This window comes from Solanum lycopersicum, chromosome 5, assembly GCF_036512215.1.
Source record: "Solanum lycopersicum chromosome 5, SLM_r2.1".
NCBI lineage: Eukaryota > Viridiplantae > Streptophyta > Magnoliopsida > Solanales > Solanaceae > Solanum > Solanum lycopersicum.
In genome coordinates this window covers 65,984,220-66,008,338 of record NC_090804.1, presented here as the reverse complement: position 1 = coordinate 66,008,338, position 24,119 = coordinate 65,984,220, and the positions used below count along the sequence as shown (strand labels likewise).

At 35.7% G+C, this 24,119-nt stretch overlaps 2 protein-coding genes across 2 annotated transcripts; one reads left to right on the top strand and one right to left on the bottom strand.

Moving 5' to 3' along the window:
• Positions 1-1,655: 1,655 nt before the first annotated feature.
• On the top strand, positions 1,656-20,928 carry LOC101259158 (clathrin heavy chain 1). The gene is made up of 30 exons (XM_004239899.5): positions 1,656-2,022; positions 5,676-5,880; positions 6,408-6,496; positions 6,614-6,692; positions 6,846-6,973; positions 8,203-8,301; positions 8,391-8,499; positions 8,617-8,696; positions 8,794-9,021; positions 9,138-9,203; positions 9,785-9,901; positions 10,077-10,274; positions 10,394-10,510; positions 10,649-10,708; positions 14,177-14,263; positions 14,378-14,461; positions 14,538-14,672; positions 14,756-14,818; positions 14,916-15,020; positions 15,177-15,289; positions 15,371-15,623; positions 15,705-15,841; positions 15,921-16,199; positions 16,285-17,287; positions 17,410-17,895; positions 17,998-18,168; positions 18,256-18,441; positions 19,333-19,455; positions 20,001-20,111; positions 20,320-20,928. The coding sequence occupies exons 1-30, from the start codon at positions 1,978-1,980 to the stop codon at positions 20,482-20,484; spliced, it is 5,121 nt and encodes a 1,706-aa protein (XP_004239947.1). The 5' UTR covers positions 1,656-1,977; the 3' UTR covers positions 20,485-20,928.
• Positions 20,929-22,452: 1,524 nt separating this feature from the next.
• LOC101251478 (non-classical arabinogalactan protein 30-like) lies at positions 22,453-22,965 on the bottom strand. The gene has a single exon (XM_004240181.5). It carries the CDS (start codon positions 22,963-22,965, stop codon positions 22,453-22,455), a length of 513 nt encoding a protein of 170 aa, XP_004240229.1.
• Positions 22,966-24,119: the final 1,154 nt, after the last annotated feature.

The window sequence follows — 24,119 nt, the reverse complement described above, 5'->3', positions numbered from 1 at the left end:
TCGTGTTATACACTTAATTATACAATTTACAAACATTTTAATTCAAATATTGCAGAGAAAAAGGCCAACGAATTATACAATTGCGAATTATACAATTGCAGTGAAATACAATTTTCTCTAGCTTTATACAATAGAAGTGTATATATTGTGTTTCTGTTTTTGTATAAAGCGAGAGAAAAACATATATCTTCTTGCTATACACTTATAATTATGCAATATACATACATTTTAATTCGATTCAACTGTATGCAAAGCAAATTTTATAAAAATATTGCACCGAAATAGGCTGCGAATTATACAATTGTGCATTCTATAATCGCAGTGAAATAGGATAGCGAATTATACAATTGCAGCGAAATAGGCCAGCAAATTATACAATTTTTGCCAGCGAATTATACAATTGTATATGTATAACGAATTTTACAGTTTTATGTTTGTTATGGAGCTCAATTATGTAAACTTTGCTATAACATACAAATATGAATTTTTTGTTTGCTATATGTGAAAGTTGCCCTTTTTTTATCACTGTCGAGCCACCCCTTCATATTGTTAATAAAGCGAATAACGCTGATAAGAAATATATACAATAACATATTTAGTATAATTTAAACAAGTATGCTTTGAAGAGACTATTGTATAGCCTTATCCTTATTTATGCAGATAAAGAAGTTATTTCGTATAGATCGGGCATCGACTCAAGTAGATATCAAACACTACATTTAGAGACAGTGCTAGGGTGGCTTGTTCAAAGGGTGGTTCTGGTTGGCATTGGGGTATTCTCCATGTTCGTCGTTGTCCATTGTTTGAAATCTATTTTGGTAGTGAGTTTGGAGCATTTTGGCTAAACCACTACTACCATAATAATAAGAGTATTTATATTCAACAAAAATGTCAATATATAGAGCTTTGAAATATTATTATTTGAAAGATGATAAATAACACATTGAAAAGAGAGATTAAATAACACTCGATTTTTATGAGCTTTGTTTTAGTTCTCGACCTTAATATTTTCTTTATTCACGTTCTGTGAAAATAAGAGATTATTTTCATTAGATCCTCGACTCAAGTAACACATATAGACAACAATGAAGCATAAAACCATACCAGCCAAACGAAACAAGAAAAGTAACATGTAATATGTAGTAGCAGTAAAATCGGAGCATACGATACTAACAGTACCATTGATAAGAGAAACTAAACAACACTCATCTGTGTATAAACTTTTTGACTTATTCCTCAACCTCAATATTGAATATCGTCCTATTTAGGCTCACATCCTTGGTAAATTGTTATGTCGTCTCTAATCAGTTCAAACATATACTTCAATCAGTCTACCTTTACTTCTCCTAAAATCCACAATAGTCAACTTCCCAGACGAACATATTAGTGTCGCCTTATTCATCTTGTCCATAACTGGTGCCACTTTCACCTTATCCCATATATTTTGTTCGTGATATAACCTCTCCTAGTATATGTACTCTATAACATTCTCATCTTGCTATTTACATCTCATTAACATGGAAGTTCTTGATTGGCTAATTTTTACATTTGATTTGATTTTTCTTTTATTAGTTTTTAGAAATTATTTAATAATTTGAGTTGAATGTTTTTTAAATCAAACCATGAATACCCACGAGAAAAGTAAAATTGTAAATATCTTTCCCCATTTTTATTTTTTTTTCCAAATCCAAATTTCCATTTTCACCCGAAAAAAAGAGAGAAGAAAATTGCATTTTCACTCCAAAAAAAAGAAGAAGAAAAATTGCATTTTCACCATTGTCGTATACTATCACTTTCCCCACTCCATCTCTCTCTTAAAAAAGAACCCTCTTCCACCCCCTCTCTCTCTCTAGATCTCTTTCTCCTCTTTGTTCTCTCTCCGTTTCTTCTCTTTTTCCCCTCGAAGGGTTTGAGGGTTGCTTCTTCATCGGAGATCTCCCGTCGTTCCGGTCGCAATTCCGTTGAGATCTCGTCATCATGGCGGCAGCTAATGCTCCGATCACTATGAAAGAGGCCCTAACGGTATCTATTCATATTCTGATTTTTTCTTCTTCTGATTTAAACGATTTGTTCAGCCGTGCTGGATACTGATTGAGTCTTATCGCGAATTCAGATAAGCAGTCGAAATTGCTTTGATTTGATACTCTTTACTGAGAAATGTTGCTAAGAATTGTGATATGAGTTGATTGAAGATCTGGAAACTTAATTAACATATTGTCTTCAATATTTGAGCTTTAGTTTCTGTGTGAATCCAAATTCTGGATTGAATTTGTTTTTTTAGAAAGGCTGAAATATGGCTTAGAACTGTGACATTTGCTCATTTGCCAGATCTATGACCTAGAGTATTATGATATTTATTTTGGATCTAGAGCTTAAGTTTCTGCAGTGAATTTAAATTCCGGATTGAATTTAATGTTTTTATTAGTATTTCCAGCAACTTATCACCAGCTAAATGTGGCTTAGAACTGTGATCACTTCTCTACCAGATCTGAGACCTTATTTTTTTGGATTGAGACCTTCAGTTTCTCTCTGAATCTAAATTGTGTATTGAATTTTGTGTTTTTCTTAGTGCTTTTGGCAACTTAGCATGTGTGAGATGTGGATCATAATTATGATATTAGTTCCTTACCAGATCTATGATCCAGGTTATGCAATTAATTTGGATTGAGAACTTTAGTTTCGATGTGAATTCAGAATTGGAATTGAAATTTCGTTTTCGTATTAGTTTTTCTGACAGCTTAGCATCGTGAAATGTGAGTGACTTCTCTGGTTTCAGTTAATTTTGAGATCTGCAACAAAGGATATGGTAATGTCGTGGAATTAGTCGAGGTCTGTGTACTCTGGCCTGGACACCACAATTATCATAAAAATATATCTTGGATTGACAAATGACAACTGTTTTCTTGAAAGTTTGAAATCTGGATTGAATTTGAATTAGTAGCAGTGTTTCTGGTCACAGTACGTATCAAATAAGTTCATTGCAAGAATCTGGATGAATTTCATGCTCTTACTACTTACTAGTGCTTCTGGCAAGGTAGCCCATGTGGATTGTGGGTTAGAGATGTGATATTAGTTTGTTACCAGATCTGTGACCTGGGTTATGGTATTGTTTTGGTTTGAGAACTTCATTTTCTATGTAAATTTAAAATCAGGATTGAGTTTCGTATTTTCCTTGGTGTTTCCTGCAACTTAGCACATTCAAAATGTGTCGCAAAATTGTGATTTTAGTTTATTAACAGATCTATGACATATGATTTTGGATTGAGAAAGTACTTTCTTATTTAAATTTATAATCTGAAATTTTGAGTTGTTAGTGTTCCGTGCAACTTAGTCTGTGCAAAATAAGGTCATTACAAGATCTATTACCTAGGTTATGATATTATTTTGTATTGATAAATTATGTTTTTATATATTAAAATTTCGATTGTATTTCATTTTCATACTAGTATTTGTGGCAACTATCTGGGAAATGTGGCTTAGATCTGTTTTGATATTAGTTCATTATCACATCTGCAAGCTATAATTTGGTATTATTTTGAATTGAGAACTTCAGTTTGTATGTGAAAATAGACTCTGTAATTTTGTTTTATACTCTTATTATTTTTCCGGGAAATTAGTATGTGTAAAATGTGGCATAGAACTGTGAGAAAAATCATTCCAGATCTGCGACCTGGGTTATGCTATTATTTGGATTGAGCATTTCAGTTTCTATGCAAATTTAAACCTCGACTGATTTTGAATTGTGCTTACATTTTCTTGCGCCTTATCATGTGTGAATTGTGGCTTAGAACTGTGATACTGGTTCTTTATGGTATTATTTTGGATTAAGAACTCAAGTGTCTGTGTGGATTTGAAATCTGGATTGACTTCAATTGTTATCTGTAACTGTTCGTGGGAACTGTGATTACTTATTGGTATCTTAATACAGGTGAAGTGTGGTTGTGAACTGTGATTACTTCATTACCAGACTATGACCTATTTTAGGATATCATTTGAATTGAGAACTTAGTTTCTACGTGAATTTAAATTCTGCATTGAACTTTCGGCTACATAGCATGTGTGAAGTCTGGCTTAGAACTGTGATAAGTCATTGCCCAATGTGCGACCTAGGTTATGATATCATTTTGGATTGAGAACTCAAGTTACTACATGAATTTAAAATCTAGAAAGAATTACATATACTTATAAGTTGTAACTGTTCCTGGGAACTTAGACGTGTGAGATGTGCTGTGATACTTGTTCACCCAGATCTGTGACCTAGGTTATTTATTATTTTAAATCCAGAGCTCAGGAGTCCGAATATGATTATAAAATCTAGATTGAATTTCGTATTCTTGTTAGTGCTTACAACTTGGCACGTGTGGCATGTGTCTTGTAGCTTTTATTAATTCGTTACCAGATCTACTAACTGTTCAACTTCTATATATTCTCGACACAAAAAACATTAGGTTGTAATGCAGTTCCATTTGATCTTCTGAGTAGTGTTGGCCCTGTCTTCAAAGCATCCCCCATTCCTTTCTTTCCAAATTGTCCACCAAATACAGGATGGGGATGGGATTATTCTCCACCAATTCTTCTGTCTTTTACTTTCCTCGTCTTGATCCAGAAACTTAACAGATGTGCTGTATGCTCAGGCATTAACCAACTGGTCTCTGTTAAATGAGGAACAAAGACCACAACTGCGAGGTGACCTTGCAGTGAAGAAATAGATGGTTGCTTGTCTCTCCTGCCTCATTGGACATCAAGCACCTAGAAGCAACTTGAAACCCCTTTTGTTGCAATATCACATCTGTGAAGTCTTCTTTTCTAATTACTAGCTAAGCAAAACATTTAACCTTGGCAGGAGCCAAACCCTTCCAGACATAATTCCAAGCTCTTGACCTGTTTTAAGACTGCATACCTGCCTCTTTTTTCAAGTTCTGTTTACTGAGAACTTACCATCCTTATCATTCTTCCATCTGATAGTATCAGGTTTTGTAGAGATGTCTGTAAAACCCTCAAGCACTTGCATTAATTCAACAAACCTGGCCATTTCCCAGTCAGTGCCTTCTGAAGGAGATATTCCACCCCTGTTGCGATCATGTTTTCGCCAGTTTAACGTTAGGTTCATTGCATATATGGTGTTTCTGGCATCTTGGCACGTACAAAATGTTGCTTAGAACTACGATATTAGTTCATTATCTGATCCGTGACTTAGGTTGTGATATATTTGTATATGAGAACTACAGTTTCTATGTGATTTTAAGCAACAATGATAACTACACCTCAGTCTCATCCAAGTTGGGGCTGGTTAAATTAATCCTGGCCATGGTACTCCAATTAAAATAATCTCAGGCCAATATTATAAAAAATCTAAATGATTATCAATGAAATCTTTTTCTTGATCACTTTTTTCTGTAAAAAAACAATAGGATAATAAAATTGACAGAAAAATACTAGAACTTCTCTATATTTTCTACTGACATAAATTGAACGTGTGTAATGTGGCTAACAATTGTTAAGTTGCTATGATATTTGTTCATACACAGACATATAAATTGAAACAACTTCTATGATATTAATTCATTCTCAGATTTGTGACGTGGATTATACTAATATTTTTAATTGAGAACTTCAATTTCTATGTGAACTTGAAATCTGGATTGAATTTTGTGTTTTGTCCATCTTTTTTGCAGTTGCAAAGTATAGGGGTTAATCCGCAGTTCATCACGTTCACCAATGTTACCATGGAATCAGATAAGTATATATGTGTACGGGAGACTTCACCACAAAATAGTGTGGTGATTATTGATATGAACATGCCAATGCAGCCTTTGAGGCGCCCAATTACGGCAGACTCTGCTCTTATGAATCCTAATACCAGAATTCTGGCTCTAAAAGGTATGAGATCTTTGCTAAGAGTTTTTAATTGTTGTTGCATTAGCTTATGTTATTGGTTTGTCTTATTTTTTTGTAACAATGCTAGGCATGCTAGTGCTTTTTTTTTTTTAATTAACTTGTTAGTTTGTTGGGTTATTCAGACTTTCAAGTGAAAAAACTTGATTTATTATTCATCACCTTGTATGCGAAAGAACTTCAGACTATGCAAAAGACGAGAGGAATGACATCAAACATACTTTTGGTCATCAAAGTTATAAAAATAAAGGACATAGTGAGGTACTTTTAAAAGAATAAAACAGGAAACATTGAGGTTGATTAGGATTTGACTTTGTTGTGTCATGCTTTCCTTCTTGAGGATAGTTGAGTTGGATATCACCTTATTAATCGTGACCAGAAGTAGTATGATTTGAAATGGTTTCCGTTCTTAATTTTTAGGCGAAATGGTGAAGACACTGACCTGTCACTTCTGGTTATCATTTTTTTATATGTTTGCTGACAAAGCAGTCCTCTCTCCTTTTTTCTTGAAGCTCAAGTTCCAGGAACTACTCAAGACCACTTACAAATTTTCAATATTGAGGCAAAGCAGAAAATTAAATCACATCAGATGCCTGAGCAGGTAATGGCTCTTCTATTTGATTATCTTCAATAAATTGATTTAGCTGCAGCTGTTATCAACCCTCTGACCCTGCATTTATGATGGTGTTCATATACTTTCAATGCTCTGTTTGTTCAGGTTGTTTTCTGGAAGTGGATTACCCCTAAGATGTTAGGTCTCGTCACACAAACCTCAGTGTACCATTGGCCAATTGAAGGTAAGTTTTTCGTTTTCAATCTTGATATTGCTAGCTTTTCTTCTTCCATTTCACTTGGGGAAACTCTGTTTTATTTTTCTTCCTTTTATTACTGTTTCAATTTTCTTTTAGATGGTTAACTGTCACTAAGATTCCCAAACTCTCTTTATACAGGTGATTCCGAGCCTGTAAAGATGTTTGATAGAACAGCCAATCTAGCTAACAACCAAATTATCAACTATCGATGTGATCCTTCAGAGAAATGGTTGGTTTTGATTGGTATTGCCCCAGGTTCGCCAGAGGTGTGTAATATTAAGCTGTGTTGCTAATGAAAATCTTAGTCTTGGTGTTTATTCTTTTAGCAAATTTTCTTCTCCCACTAGTATGGTCCTTACTCCTTAGTGTCATCAGGAAGGGTGGAAATATCAGGGAAGGTTTAATTGCTTGTTGCCTTTCAAAAGTCATGTGATTGTGCACATGTTCACATTGTGTCACTGTCCCTTTATTTGTTGCAACATTAATTTCATTTTGGCTTTTATATTTTAAAAAAAACCGGTAACACATTTCATTAACAATAGTTCAAAGGCTGATTAAAAAAATAGGAGTAAGCTTTTGACATGTTCACTAAAAAGATCCCTTTGTAGCACTGTAAGTGCAAATACACCCCTAGATCGACAAAATAATAGTTCCCCCCAGACAAACTTCCACAGACTCTATAATGTCAAGAATGGCTTCACAATCATTTGCAGGGTTGTTTTGCACCCAAAAAAGAACAGTATCCAATTTAATTTGATAAATGGAATTTCTGTGGTCCTCTAAACATCTAGAGTTACTTCCCTTCAATACTGACCACCAAATGCATGCTGGGATCCTCTTCCACCAATTCTTTTGTTTGACTCCACTCCCGCAGTGTAGAAGGGTGGTGTTCTTTGGCATAGTCCAGCTCATGTCAACCATGTTTAGAAACATGGAGCAAAGCCGAGGGTGACTGTGAAGTGTAGGAATAGATGGTCATATTCAACTATTTCACTATGAAGGTTTTTTTATCTGATAAAATTGAGCCCCCAGGGCTTTGGTCTAATGGTAAGAGCACAGTGCGTGATGTGTGGGTTAGGCACATTTCATGAGTTCTTGAAGCCTGCTCTAGGCAAAAGTCTGGTATTTAAGTGAACGGTAGAGGGGAGGGCTCATTATTTAATTTGATCCTTGAAAAAACATGATAAAATTGCTCTGCAAGAGTTTTGTTGCTGTGCTGTTGGATGTTTTCAACTGCAGCAAGTCAAAATGACCATCTTTGAGTTTTGAAAATTCTTTTTGATATAGCAAAAAATAAAAATAATTTTTTTCTGGCTCTCCAGCAATGGGAAATGAATCGAAAGAACTTTAAGCTCAATATATGCTATCCGTTGAACTTTGGAAGAGACGTGTCAATTAATCATGATATTTATTATTGTTCGATGATTTCTCTTAATTTTAATGTTCAGTGAATTTACTATCATCATTTGGCTGTCCATTTTGATTGGTATTGTAGAAGCCCCAACTGGTCAAAGGGAATATGCAACTATTTTCAGTGGATCAGCAACGCAGTCAAGCTCTTGAGGCTCATGCTGCGTCATTTGCCTCAATAAGAGTAAGAAAAGTTCCTTTCAACAATTTCTTGATTTGTCGGGTAGCTTGCTTCCATGTTTTACTGCTCTGACTGTTGTTTGCTTTAACCAGGTACCTGGGAATGATAGGGATTCCATACTCATTTCTTTTGCCTCGAAAACTTCAAATGCTGGGCAGGTTACATCAAAGTTGCATGTCATTGAGCTAGGCGCCCAGCCAGGTGAGTACCTCTTTTTTTCACGACTACTTTAAGTTGAACATTTCTTTTCTGACTTTTTGGGAAGAACATCGCCTTGTATGACTCTGATCAGTTTTCTAACAAGTTAATAATTTGCAGGGAAGCCTTCATTTTCAAAGAAACAGGCAGATCTTTTCTTTCCTCCGGATTTTGCTGATGATTTCCCAGTTGCCATGCAGGTCTTTTTCTTCTTGTCTATTATATGTGCTTTGTCTTTTCTTTCTGTGCTAAAAGAATTAAGTTTCTTGTAACACAGTTTCTCTGTTATTTCTGCAGATCTCTCATAAGTATGGTTTAATTTATGTCATCACAAAGCTTGGTCTTCTGTTTGTCTATGACTTGGAAACAGCTACTGCTGTGTACAGAAATAGGATCAGCCCAGATCCTATTTTTCTGACTTCAGAAGCTTCATCAATCGGTGGTTTCTATGCCGTCAACAGGCGAGGGCAAGTGTTGCTAGCCACAGTAAATGAAGCAACAATTATTCCTTTTATCAGTGGCCAAGTAAGTATATTTTCTTTTCTTTTTGGTGTCATGTATATGTTGTGGATGAATTTCCAGAAATTTTTGAAGAATCCATGATCATTAAAAGACAAACTTCTGTACAAATTTTGTTGCAGTTGAATAATCTAGAGCTTGCTGTCAATCTTGCCAAAAGAGGAAACCTTCCTGGTGCTGAGAATTTGGTAAGTGGAAACCTTGTTTTTCAATGCACTAATTTTTGAATTACTCTGTTCACTAGATGGCTTGTCATCATTTCTTTAAATGTAGGGATTTCTTGCATGTGAAACTTCTTCATACTTTTGACCAATATAAACAGGCTGTTGCTCTTCAAAAGGCATCTTCTTTTGTAGATCAAATATGAAAATTAATTAATTGGTTGTTATTGATATCATTTACAACCACAATAACATACCCAGTGAAATCCCACAAGACTCCACTAGTGAGGTCTGTGGAGGGTAGACTATACGCACACCTTACCCCTATCTCGTGGAGGTAGAGAGGCTGTTTTCGAAAGGACCCTCGGCTCAAGGGCAGTATATATCAACAATATTCTGATAAAGCTGTTGGCAAATCATCTGCTAGAACAATATTCTGCAGGGCTAATGGTTTAATATTACTGTGAACTCTTGTCCTTTGTTTGGTTATGGTTAGCAGTTGACAAAGTTATCAAAAGCAGTGGTTCTGATGGATTCAGAATGTTGGGAATTTATTGCTGTCTGCTATTCACAGTGATCTCACATCTATTAATTTTGTATTGCTTCAGGTTGTCCAGCGCTTTCAAGATTTGTTTGCTCAAACCAAGTACAAAGAGGCTGCTGAGCTTGCTGCAGAATCCCCCCAAGGCATACTCCGTACACCGGATACTGTTGCTAAATTTCAGGTATTTTCTATGTTACCTAAACATGAAATAAAAGAAGCTACATTAACCAAATCCGTGTTATTCCCTATCAGATTATTTGTTGCCCTTCAAGGTCACAGAGTTGCAAAATCAATTGAATATGTCTCTTAATGTTTCATCCTGTGGAGGGTAATGTCTCATGTTGTCTTATTTGCAGAGTGTTCCTGTTCAAGCAGGGCAAACACCTCCTCTGTTGCAGTACTTTGGTACACTCTTGACTAAAGGGAAGCTCAATGCATTCGAGTCTTTGGAACTTTCACGACTTGTTGTCAACCAGAATAAGAAGAACCTCTTAGAGAATTGGTTGGCTGAAGATAAGCTAGAGTGTAGTGAGGAACTTGGCGACCTTGTGAAGGTTGATTACAGGGTTTAACTTGAAGCAGATTTAATTTTTCCGTTGTTCACCATTGTTTTCTTTTTCTTGCAAGCAATCTATTGCTTAAGTTACTGATAGCAGCAAGTTTTTTGTTGTAGACTGTTGATAATGACCTTGCCTTGAAGATCTACATCAAAGCAAGAGCAACACCAAAAGTTGTTGCCGCTTTTGCTGAGCGCAGGGAGTTTGACAAGATTCTGATATACTCAAAGCAGGTCAGTCATGCATGTGTAATGTGGTCATTTCTGGCTGCTTTTTAGTTGTTTGAGCTGCAGTCTAGTGCTAGACAGTCTTATCGTTTCATAAATCAGAACATTCAGAGATTGGTAATTTGATGTCTTTTGTTGATACAGGTTGGATATACTCCTGACTATTTGTTCCTGCTGCAAACAATTCTTCGATCCGATCCTCAGGTATGCCTGGAATGGTTTTACAATTAATGGGTTTTATCAACTTTGCGCCTTCTTTACAAGCTGCATGTCACGACCCAAATCTAGAGGCATGTGATCTCACCCGACTTACTACCCCCGTCAAGCGTATCACATAGTTAATATCTAACATTCATAAAAAATGTGAAGGTAATTGTAATATTGGACATTTCAACTCAAAAGTTTGATAGTATTTAATTGGTGACCAACATGCCCTGACAAGGGAAATATACAACATTATAAAACAAATCTTAAACGATACAAGACTGTCTAAAATTGAGCAAGTTATGAGCCATCTAAAATATCTCATGGTACTATGCTAAACGACGAGTGAGAGATGTCAAGGGTGATGCAGGCTCTAGTTGGGCCTACTGTGCTCAAAGGAAACTGTCTCTGCATCCAAGATGTTAAGCAGGCCCTTCCTGGCTAAACACACCATTATGATACTCAGTGTCTTTTCGGTTACCTATTTAATAGTGGGACAAGAACTACTGATAAAACAACATGAAAGATATGAGCATGATAAAAATTTCATAAATTGAAATTGAAATCTGAAACTGGACACCAAGTCTTAGGTACCAGCTAACTGTATTAACTGAAAAGATATTCCTGCTACTGAAAACACTTCACTGTAACATTGTACAAACTCATATAACTAATGACTCTACATGCATGGAGGCTTCTTCCTCTTCTGTTAACACATCATGCATCAGAAGTGTCACCCTCACTTCCAAAAGACGAGCTGTGGATCTAAAAGTATGAAGGTTAGAACCTCGGCATCCCTAACACAACGTACTTGCGAAGTGTTACTGATGAGAATCAGGTTGCTTGATAAACAAGTAAATAATGCGAAAGCGAAAATACAAAGATCTAGGACAAGAAGTTTATGATACGCGAAATTTCTCGAAAAAGTTCCCAAATTTTAAAATTAAGTGCTAAGAACTCTAATTAATCTTACTATTCAAGCTTAGCGTATTAAAACTAATTATGATACACAGAGTCAATTCAAGAATTTAAGATCAAAAGTGATCTCGATCCCTAATTCAAAGAAATTAGAGACAATAATTAGTATAAGACTAATTACCATTAATTTACTTTAATAGAAATCAAAGATACCAAGTTAAGGATTAGTATTACCTCCTAACAAATGTTTCTGGCACGGTTGCAAGATTAATCCATAGTCACCACACACAAGTGTAAAAGGTGAGAGATCTTTCAAACAATATTAATAATAATGTTCTAATGAAGAATAACAAAATTCACCCCTTTATATAGAGAAACCTATATACCATGAGATACAAATCCTACTTTTATGGATATATTAAATAATAAAATCCATAGGGCGCTTTTGACCAAGGAAAACATATAAAAATAAACCCAAAAATTCTTCCCGAAACTACCTAGTAGAAATATGGAAAGAAGTGCAATATATTCTCCGAGAATCACACGCCTAAACAGCTCTTTCTTAGGGTTGTATTTCAGCCATTATTGGCTTGAGTTGTAGCCCTTTTTGGGAAGCATTCTCGCGTCCATTTCACCAGCCTTTGAGCATGAATTTGCAGCCCTTTAGGATTTGATTTCTCAGCTGACTGTGTTCTGAAGTAGCTCTTCTCTTGGGAGTTTCAGCTCCTTTCTTGGGCTCCTTGTAGGCATCTCCTCTTGGGTTCCATCTGGCCCCAATCTTCCTCCTCTCGGACTTGGATTTGGACCATGAAGTATGTGTAGCACTTAATCTGCTCATCATCGTAATTCTTGGGCTCGTTCTTGGGCTTTTTTTTCAGGATAAGCACCTTCTTGATCTCACATTTAAGCTCATCAACCTTGTCTTACATCTCAAGTCCTTTAATAAAAGTAAGCCACCATGAATGCTATCTGTTACCCTCACTACCAATATTGACATTTAACATAATGCAACATGACATTTAGTCACCTAACCATGGGAAACAATTCAACATGTTCCAAAACAGGCCAAAAGGCACCATCATACCCATAGCAAAAAAAATCACATAAGCCTAACTTTAGGAATTGGAGTTCAACTATGGTGATTAGGCACTTTCTTGCTCCCATAATTACTTAGCCACAAAACAACTTTTAGGCATTCAGTTAAACACTTGGAATACATGATTAAGTCAAAATTCATATTTAATAGGTTAGTTGTAACTTGCCCAAGCTATATATTGAATTCACTTCTTCAAGTTTCCCGGGTTTCCAACAACTCACAATATTTAAATATTAAGGGATAAAATCATCAAATCATGTATAACTAGTTAAATCTAAGGTTTAAGTCACGAATTTAGTTCATTTAAGACCATATTCACCTATTAAATTCATTACAATAAACCCCATCTGTATCACCAAACTCCTTTAATGTAACAAGTGGCTACTTACCATTCCATCAATAAATTCTCCAATAACTATGTTCAATACTCTGAAACAGTCGCTCTGGAAGCCAATGCTCAAACCTCTAGTCATTGGGCATTGATGATTATGGTGGTCTTTTGGAATTTTCATGGTTCATGGGTGTTAATTAACTTAATACAACACAATACTTGATTGCAATCATAACTTGTATGGTGTAGTAGAATCCTAGGTTAATTCCCCTTCAAAAAGCTATCAGAGACTTGCAAAAAAGTGGTGGCTTTTCTTCATCCACAAAACTGGTCCCCATTCACATAAACATGTGCCTCGTTTTATGGAGTGTCCATGCGAGCCCATAGAGGGCAGTTTTAGCCTTTGTTCATACTTCCAGACACATCGAATTTACATTGTACAAAATATTTACCAATAATAACTATACTTTTTATCAGCATCCACTCTTGAGTTGACATGAAAAATGAATAAAATAGTGTTATGGTCCCCTGTTACAAGATAAAATCTGGAGTTTTCTTCCTACGACCTATGGTGTTGGTTCATTAAGAGAGAATGACAATCTCGAGTTAAAAGTACTCTAAAACCATAATTGCTTTTTTGACTGTATTTTCTGGGAAAATAGATAGTTTAAATGCAATACTTATAAGATAACTACCCCTAGAAACTAGGACATGACAATAACTACTACTAAAAAGAAAAAACTAATAACTACTGCTGTAACTATGCGATGACTAAGGAGTGATAACAAATAGCTTCCATTAGGCTGCCAAATGCATTTTTAAATTTGGAATAATTCCAGGGTGCTAAATTCATTCAGCCAGTTTAACGGGATTAACTCGGTAGTTTCTATGTCAAATTCAGCCTGATAGGTATTTCTTTCTTTCCTTTGATCAAGGAGAGAGTTTCATATTTAATTCTGTATCACTCATGAAGTATTATTCCTACATTGGGGAAGTTACATCTTCTATCCTGACACTAAATTCAAGCAAAGTAATTGGACACGGGGCTTTTTCATCTCAAAAAAAATAATCAAGACATGGTGCTTAGTTTAGGATGAAGTTGAATAATTGTCTTTATGTGCAGGGTGCTGTTAATTTTGCACTCATGATGTCTCAAATGGAGGGAGGGTGTCCTGTTGATTACAATACAATCACCGACCTATTTCTTCAGGTTAGTTACTGTTGATGATGCTAAACGACTGATGTGGCTCAGAAGCCTTTGAATAATTTTTTGAGGTGCAATTTACCAGTCGATAGTGATTCTCTCTTTCTGTTTTGATATCAGAGGAACATGATCCGTGAGGCAACAGCATTTTTGTTGGATGTTCTGAAGCCTAACCTTCCAGAGCATGGTTACCTGCAGACTAAGGTATCTGTTACCTTCTCATTAAGCGACATCTTTCTGCTTATACATTTTTCTTTGGCTATAACTTTCTTGTATACAGGTCTTGGAAATCAACCTTGTGACTTTCCCAAATGTTGCTGATGCTATATTAGCCAATGGAATGTTCAGTCATTATGATCGACCACGAATTGCTCAGCTTTGTGAAAAAGCTGGTCTTTATATTCGGGCTTTGCAGGTTTGACTGGTTTTCAGCTTTTTTGAGCTTAATTTCCCATACGATATGACCACAATGTTGGTTAATTATGTATGTTTCTGCAGCACTACAGTGAACTACCTGATATCAAGCGCGTAATTGTTAATACACATGCCATTGAGCCTCAGGTCGGTATATTCCCGTGGTCGTATTGACTTACTGTGGTCGTATTGACTTACTGTTGAGGGTTGTCGGGCCTGTATTTATCTATGTTGTGTGTTTCAGGCTCTGGTTGAGTTCTTTGGGACTGTCTCACGTGAATGGGCGCTTGAGTGCATGAAGGACCTTCTGGTGATCAATATCAAAGGCAACCTTCAAATAATAGTTCAGGTAGTTATTTACTTATTCCTGAAGAGTTTGGTGCTTGATATTGGCATAGCTGGTTCATGGGAATTGTGACATACTTGTAATGATGCATCTGATTGAATCTCGTGAATTGTGAAATACATGTAAAGAGGGACTTGGTTGTGCTTGCATTAATATCAGGTTGCAAAGGAGTACTGTGAGCAGTTGGGTATTGATGCCTGCATTAAGCTTTTTGAGCAGTTCAAGTCGTACGATGGGTTGTACTTCTTCTTGGGATCATATTTGAGTTCGAGGTCTGTACTCGTGCTAGGACATTTTGGACTGGGCTAATTTTTCTTGTTCGTCAATAAATGATTTTTTTGGGCCTTGTGCAGTGAGGATCCTGATATCCACTTTAAGTATATCGAAGCAGCTGCCAGGACTGGACAAATCAAGGAGGTTGAGCGCGTGACAAGAGAATCTAACTTCTACGACCCTGAAAAGACAAAGAACTTCTTGATGGAAGCCAAACTTCCTGATGCCCGACCTCTGATCAATGTTTGCGACCGCTTTGGTTTTGTTCCTGATCTCACACACTATCTGTACACTAACAATATGCTACGATATATTGAGGGTTATGTTCAAAAGGTTGGTAACTTCTTTTTAGTGCTTGCTTTGTTGAAATGTTTCCAATCATGTGACTACAAGCTTTAATACTTTATATAATAGGTCAATCCAGGAAATGCTCCTTTAGTTGTGGGGCAGCTTTTAGATGACGAGTGTCCAGAGGATTTCATTAAAGGCTTGATCCTTTCTGTTCGTTCTCTGCTTCCTGTTGAGCCCCTTGTGGCTGAATGTGAAAAAAGGTTTTTGTCTTATCTCTGTTACAACTACTTTTAGATTGTCAGTTTAATATGTCTCTTAAACTTGTCTATTGGTTGTCAGGAACCGACTGCGACTGCTTACACAGTTTTTGGAGCATCTTGTGAGTGAAGGAAGCCAAGATGTGCATGTACACAATGCTCTTGGTAAGATCATCATAGAGAGCAATAATAACCCAGAGCATTTCCTCACGACCAACCCATATTATGACTCTCGTGTTGTGGGTAAATATTGTGAGAAGCGTGATCCGACTCTTGCTGTTGTGGCCTATAGAAGAGGGCAATGTGATGATGAACTTATTAATGTAACAAATAAGAACTCTCTGTTCAAACTTCAAGCCAGGTTTGTTTTTTCTGTTAGTCTCCAAGTGTTGGTTTATCACTTATAAGATTTCTGAAGATGAATAACCCTATTATAATATTTATAGGTATGTCGTTGAGAGGATGGATGGTGATCTTTGGGATAAAGTTCTTGTCCCTGAGAATGAGTTTAGAAGGCAGCTCATAGATCAAGTTGTCTCCACTGCTCTGCCTGAAAGCAAGAGTCCAGAACAAGTTTCTGCAGCTGTTAAAGCGTTCATGACAGCTGATCTTCCTCATGAACTGATTGAGCTTCTTGAAAAGATTGTGCTCCAAAACTCTGCATTTAGTGGGAACTTTAATCTGCAGAATTTGCTTATCTTGACAGCCATTAAAGCTGATCCATCTAGAGTTATGGACTATATCAATAGGCTTGATAATTTTGATGGTCCTGCGGTTGGGGAGGTTGCTGTTGAAGCACAGCTCTATGAAGAAGCTTTTGCGATCTTCAAGAAGTTCAACTTGAATGTTCAGGCTGTCAATGTTCTGCTTGACAGCATCCGTGATATAAATCGTGCTGTGGAGTTTGCATTCCGAGTTGAAGAAGATGCTGTTTGGAGCCAGGTTGCCAAAGCTCAACTCAGAGAGGGATTAGTGAGTGATGCTATTGAATCATTTATTCGGGCAGATGATGCTACCCAATTCTTGGATGTCATTCATGCTGCAGAAGATGCAGATGTTTATCATGACTTAGTGAAGTATTTGCTGATGGTAAGGCAAAAGACTAAGGAACCCAAGGTTGACAGTGAACTCATTTATGCTTATGCTAAGATTGATCGATTGGGCGAAATTGAAGAATTCATTTTAATGCCAAATGTTGCTAATCTACCAAATGTTGGTGATCGCTTGTATGATGGAGCGTTGTATGAGGCTGCAAAGATCATATTTGCTTTTATTTCTAATTGGGCTAAGTTGGCAAGCACTCTTATAAAGTTGAATCAATTCCAAGGTGCTGTTGATGCAGCCCGTAAAGCGAACAGTGCAAAAACATGGAAAGAAGTCTGCTTTGCTTGTGTTGATGCTGAGGAGTTCCGCTTAGCTCAAATTTGTGGGCTTAACATTATAGTGCAGGTAACTGCTGCTTCTCTCTTCGATTGTGCTTGTCAATATTTCTTTTGAACTTGCTCATTGAAAATGTCGGGGGATCTTCTGGACTACTGGTGATAGGTGGTATTTTTTTTTTTATTTTGCAGGTAGATGATTTGGAGGAAGTGAGTGAATTTTACCAAAACAGAGGATGTTTCAATGAATTAATCTCTCTTATGGAGAGTGGGCTTGGGTTGGAGCGCGCCCATATGGGTATCTTTACAGAACTTGGTGTTCTATATGCCAGATACCGTCATGAGAAGCTCATGGAGCACATAAAATTATTCTCCACCCGTCTCAACATTCCAAAACTTATTCGTGCCTGTGATGAGCAGCAACACTGGAAGGAACTCACGTATTTGTATATCCAATATGATGAATTTGATAATGCTGCCACTACTGTTATGAATCATTCTCCAGATGCTTGGGATCATATGCAGTTCAAAGATATAGTTGTGAAAGTTGCTAATGTGGAACTTTATTACAAGGCCGTCCACTTCTATTTGCAAGAGCATCCTGATCTGATCAATGATCTTTTAAATGTTCTAGCACTCAGGGTGGACCACACACGTGTAGTGGATATAATGAGAAAGGTCTCACTTTGTCATTGAAACCCTTTACTTACAAGGATTTTCTTGCTTACTTTTTGTTATATGTTCGTATTAACCCTTCATTTTTTGTGGGAATGATACCAGGCGGGTCACCTTCGCCTAGTGAAGCCTTATATGATTGCTGTTCAAAGCAACAATGTTTCTGCTGTGAATGAGGCCCTTAACGAGATATATGTTGAAGAGGAAGACTATGATAGACTACGTGAATCAATTGAATTGCATGATAGCTTTGATCAGATTGGGCTTGCACAGAAGGTGATGGCTGGTTGCACTAAGTTGCCTTTCTTCGTAGTTATCATATGCCTGATAATAGTTCCATTTCTTGTTTTTCTGTTTGAGCAGATAGAGAAACATGAGCTCCTTGAGATGAGGCGTGTTGCTGCTTCTATTTATAAAAAGGCTGGTCGGTGGAAGCAATCCATTGCTCTATCGAAGAAAGATAATCTTTACAAAGATGCAATGGAAACAGCCTCACAATCTGGGGATCGTGAACTTGCTGAGGAGTTGCTTGTTTACTTCATTGAACAGGTATCTGTGGTTAGGATTCAAGTTTCAGCCATACCTATCCTCCACTTCGTCCCCAACCCTACCAAGTACCAACTACGTCATAATCTAAAAATAGTTGGACTAGTTAAATGATTCATCAATATCTGTTTTGCTCAATTTGGACTTGTTTGATTCCAATATTTTTGAATGTTCTAAGAGAAGTTACAGGTTTACTGTCGGTTTCTCTAGGTCTCATACTTATCATCACCAGGGCATAAAATCTTTAAACAAACAAAAAAACTTTAGCAAGTAACAGACTGAATGCAAATGTTTCAACTGGGATATAAGCTTTATCTTTCAACTGGGCTATAAGCTTTATCCAACTAGTTTGGTAGTTACTGAATGCAAATGTTTCAACAAACTCTGGGGCATTTGCATCTAAGATAATACATGAGTACATAATTACTGTTATAAATCATGAAGGTTAGGTGTGGTTGTGGGGATAAATATTCTGGCTCCTTGGAGATCCTAGTAATTTGTTATTTGAACCTTTTATTGTTTACATTTCTCAGACTTGTAATCAATGAAGCAATTCAATCTCGAACTAGTTGGGATCAGCTATATGGATTTAACTTGACTATATTCTGTTGGCTGTAAATCATCACTACCTTCGGTTATTTGGCTTGGTACTGGCTATGCTTTCTGGGGATTGCATATGCATAGTTGTCATCAATAACTAAAGAACAAGGAGATTGTTTTTGTTTGTGAAGTAAATCATATTAAATTTTTCTTGGAAATGATATTGCTAGTCCAAAGAGTAGAGTAACTTTGATTGCATTAATTTTGCATTTGGTTAAAGCTCATCTAATCTGTAAATTTTTCTGTGGTGGAAAATGCATTCAATCTTATATTTCTTGTTGTATGCTTTTGCAGGGAAAGAAAGAATGCTTTGCAACATGCCTATTTGTTTGTTATGATTTGATCCGCGCAGATGTTGCCCTTGAGCTAGCATGGATGAACAATATGATCGACTTCGCATTCCCTTATCTATTACAGGTACCCTCTGATCTCCTTTCCTTCCATGTCTGTCTCTGCATTCTTGCATGTGCCTATTTCGTCATCTACTTTTAGGTAGTTGTGCCCTTCCCTCTGGTAAACGTATAGATAAAGTCTTTTAAATTTTGATGGGTGTCACGCAACAAATTGAATTCTCTTATATCTTTAAAGTAGACTTCTGGGCAAGTAAATCCGATCACCAATTTGAGACTAGTATCAGTCACTTGTTTGACAAGTCTACACCCTAACCCTTGACCTGCCCCAGCATCTTTGAAACATGATACTTGTTTTTATTAGTTATTAGAACATAATTATTTTTTTAGTAACCTCTGTATAGTGCTAGTCCTGATTTATATATTTCATTATGTTTGAGGGGAAGTATCTGAAACTTTTCATGACTTTTTAGATACGCCTCTCTAATGAATACCTTCTACCTTCTCTTTTGTTCCCCCTCGTCATTTCGCTGTCTGCCTTAGGCTTTTTGATTTTTTAGTAGTTCAGTGCTATATTCATCCACATTCTAATTTGGGTCCTCCCTGGCACAGTTTATCCGTGAATACACTGGCAAGGTAGATGAGCTGATAAAAGATAAGATTGAGGCTCAAAAAGAAGCAAAAGCCAAAGAGAATGAAGAGAAGGATGTTATGAAGCAGCAGGTAGTTATTGACTTATCTATGATGAATGTATTTTGCCTATTTTCCTTCTTTTTTAGCCTTGGAGGTAAGAGAAGTTGCAGATTGTTTTGGTAATGTTATGACAAGTACCACATCACATGCACGGCTGTGTCAAATTGACCATCTGGTTTATGTAATTATCCTCTCAACCGGGCTTTGCTAATCCTCTCTCTTTTTTTTTGGTTTGCAGAATATGTATGCTCAGCTGCTTCCTCTGGCTTTGCCTGCTCCGCCAATGCCAGGTATGGGAGGTGCTGGTATGGGTGGAGGTTTTGCTCCGCCACCACCTCAAATGGGTGGAATGGGAATGCCTCCGATGCCTCCATTTGGCATGCCACCAATGGGTTCCTACTAATCTGACGGTGTTATCCTCTGGTGTAAAACAAAGCATTATGAAGAAAGGACACAATCGGGCTTTTTTAAATTTTATTTTATTTAGTCTCCCCCTCTGAGGTTTCTTTTCAAGTACCTTGCAGTTAGTTTCTGAAGAGGAGGGCACAAGTGGAGACTACGAGAAATAATTGTTTCTGTTGTGTGTCATAGTGTGTTGATATCTCTCCTTGTAATATTCTTTTAGAAAAAGGCATTTTTTGCAGTTAGGCAGCAAGTTGAGGATATTTTGTAGACAACTTTGTAAAGATGCATTATATTGCTTTTTAACTGGTTTTTCTGGGGTTGGTGTTTAATTTTCTTCAGTTTTCAATTGTTGTAATTTTTCCAGGTGGTATGCTTTTGGATAAAATCACGTTGAATGCTTTCTTTAGTATGCAAATGGAAGTATTGTGCTTCTTGTTTACTATTCGAACTGTGATGAAATTCATAGGACTCTACCGGAGGAGTGTTATTCCTGTTACTAATTTAGTGTGACAAAGACAATATGTCTATAAATTTGTTAAATTGTAATTTTGATAAACTTATATCGCCTGTATGATGAAATACCATGGATTACTAATGTTTTTCCAGAAGTGAGCAGTTCGTTTTATTGTATAATTGAGTAATTGTTTCTTATGAGTTTGGGTTGAGTCAGTGTAACATATTTCTTATTGTATGCTCTCAATTATTTAACAGCAAGGGTATCCTAGTTAATTAATGATAGAAAGATGCAAAGGATTAATCATTTGAAATAAGGTGGTTGATGTATATTTAACCATTGCACTGCTGTCTTTAATTTTTGCTTGGACTAGAAGAAATAACACTTTTTTATAAAGAAGATATGTATGGCAAGCCAGATATATGTGTTAACTAGTGGTGGCAAATGGGCGGGTTGAGTTAAATGTGGGTGGGTTGAAAATAGGTTAACATTAAAATGGGTAATCATTCAACCCTCTATATTTTTATGGGTAAAAATGGATTGGGTAAAATACTAGTTTATCCATATTTCATGAATAAATAGTTATTTACTTAAGAATTCAATATGGAGAAAATATTTTAGTTCTTTTTTAGATGAAATCTGTTGATGCTTAATTTAGTTTTATTTTATTATAAAAGTAAAAAAAACTTTTTAAAAAAATTTCGAGATTTGCGGGGTGATGGGGGGATTTGAGGTTAAAAATATTTTTTAAACAAATTTAATATTTTTGAAGGGTGGGGGTTGGTTGGGGGTAGGGGATGGGGGTGGGGGGACGATGACTAGGTGGGGTGGGTCCAGGGTAAGGTGAAAAAATAAGTATTTGAAGTTGAAAACATTTTTGTAAAACAAACTTAATTTTTTTTGTGTGTGTGGGTGGGGGTAGGGGATTTTTTTTGATGAATATGCCAAGTTGAAATGTGATAAGTAAAAAACAAATAAAAAATATTAAGAGAATTAAGAGGTAAACTAGTAAGATACTCTTTTTGTTTATGATTTTTTTTTAGAAGTGTATAAATAAAAATATGAACAAATAATACACTGAAATAGATTAATAATTGTGCATAGATAATTCTGTGGATCTCTTAATATCATTCATATGGAGCAAACAAAACAAAACAAAAAAACAATTATAAAGTGACAAAGCACTTGTTGATACCAAAATTAAATTGACTCTTCTATAATAGTAGAAAGTAAAATTATTATCCCTCCTATTCATTGTTTTTCTCAATGAATGTTGAAAAAGCTAAGGATGGTACATAGGAGAAATGTCACAAGCACAAATATCATACAATTGATACATGACAAAATTATAGCACTAGAAATTCTTGTAAAACATTATTGGACCATTGAGAAGTTATCAAAACCACAACAAACTCAATTAGAACAGTTGTTGCAGTCTTATCTCAAAAAATGTGACGTAGACAGTCTTCTCTAATACAATATTAATGACGACGATTTCACGGCACGAACAACTTATTTTGGAGGACAGTCTGCTGGTCGAAAAGCCAAAGGACCAGCAGTGTAAATTACAGCTTTATAATCACTTCTATCAATAACTTTATCATCAAATCTTAGTGGTGCACCATTGATTCCATAATTAATATTACTAAAAACATTACATTTTTCTTGTGGAGAATTGACCAATTTCACATGACAAGATTGAAGTGGATGATCAAGATAAGAATGTCCCATTTTATAACCTTGTAACTCTGCATAAAAATAACCATATTCATTTGTCTCAAATGCCTTGTAAAAATTCACTCTTTTCTTGTAGTTTTTGCATATGACACTAATTTTAGCAGATGCAATTGGCTTAGCCCCTTGCAATGACCATGATCCATATGTATCACAACTTTGACAGTATACCATGCCTTCAATCACCACAGTCGTCGTTGTCATGTCAACGGGCTGGGCCGGGCCATGACCATACCCGAATGCTAGAAGGAACGACGATACGAATAAGATAACTTGGATTTTAATAGCCATATTTTGTGTGGTGAAATTTTTAGATTGTTAATGACATTTGAAATGATTATTCTTAGGTATATATAGATGTTATTGGTATGTAATTTGACATATTTTGTTGATTATTTGACGTGAAGGCTACTAAGTGTATGTTTGTTAAAGTATGAAGGTTCATGCATTCTTAGATTGGTTCTAATTAGTACGTGATGACCATTTTCTCAAAGTTATATAATAATAGTTGAAGGGGTTGACTCCTTTGTTTATAATTGTATTTAAGTTATATATAGTGATATTATTTATATTGTCGTTGTAGCTTAACATGTGATAAATTTAGGATCAAACATTTCTATTTATTACAATTCTAATGCATTTTTATATATAATATATATTCCGTATCGAAAAAATTAACATGTGATAAATTTAGGATCAGACATTTCTATTTATTACAATTCTAATGCATTATTACGTATAATATATATTTTGTATCAAAATTACTAAGTTCATATGAACCAAACATCACAACACACCATTTGCCCGGAATGTTTTTTACGAATACATAAAACTTAAATTCCCTTTTGACTTCTATGGTGATGTTTGATACATGCATAGACCCTTGGGAAAAGTCTCGAGTAGATTTATACATGCGTAACACTTCGATAATAGGGCAAATAAAGTAAATGGTAGATTCGATTGGTCAATTTACTTTAATTTTATTTTAATGAAAAGTCCTTGATAAAATAACTTATTATTTAGTCTATTTGTTATAGTTCTATTATAAAAAGATACAAGAGCATGATTGATTTGTTTAATAAATTAGAGAAGGATGTGTGAATACAGGGAAAAAAAAATTAATCGCATTATTTGCTTTCAAATGGATTGATCTTTAATTTTTACTTGTAGAACTTAAATTTATGTCTAACAAAGCATAAGTGCAAAACATAACTCGTGAGATATTGTGATAAAAAAAATTATTTGTCTTTGAGGAATAAAATTTGAAGACCAGTAACAAATAGGGCAAATGTATTCATGACAATGGTTATTTTTCAATTTCTAAGCGCGGAAAAGTGACGATTTGTAAATTTTACCCCTTTTAACCGCGAAAAATCGAGTTTATTAAAGATTTTGCAAAAACTAAATTCGAACATCTTTAAAAACAAAAACTTTCTTCTTGTGCA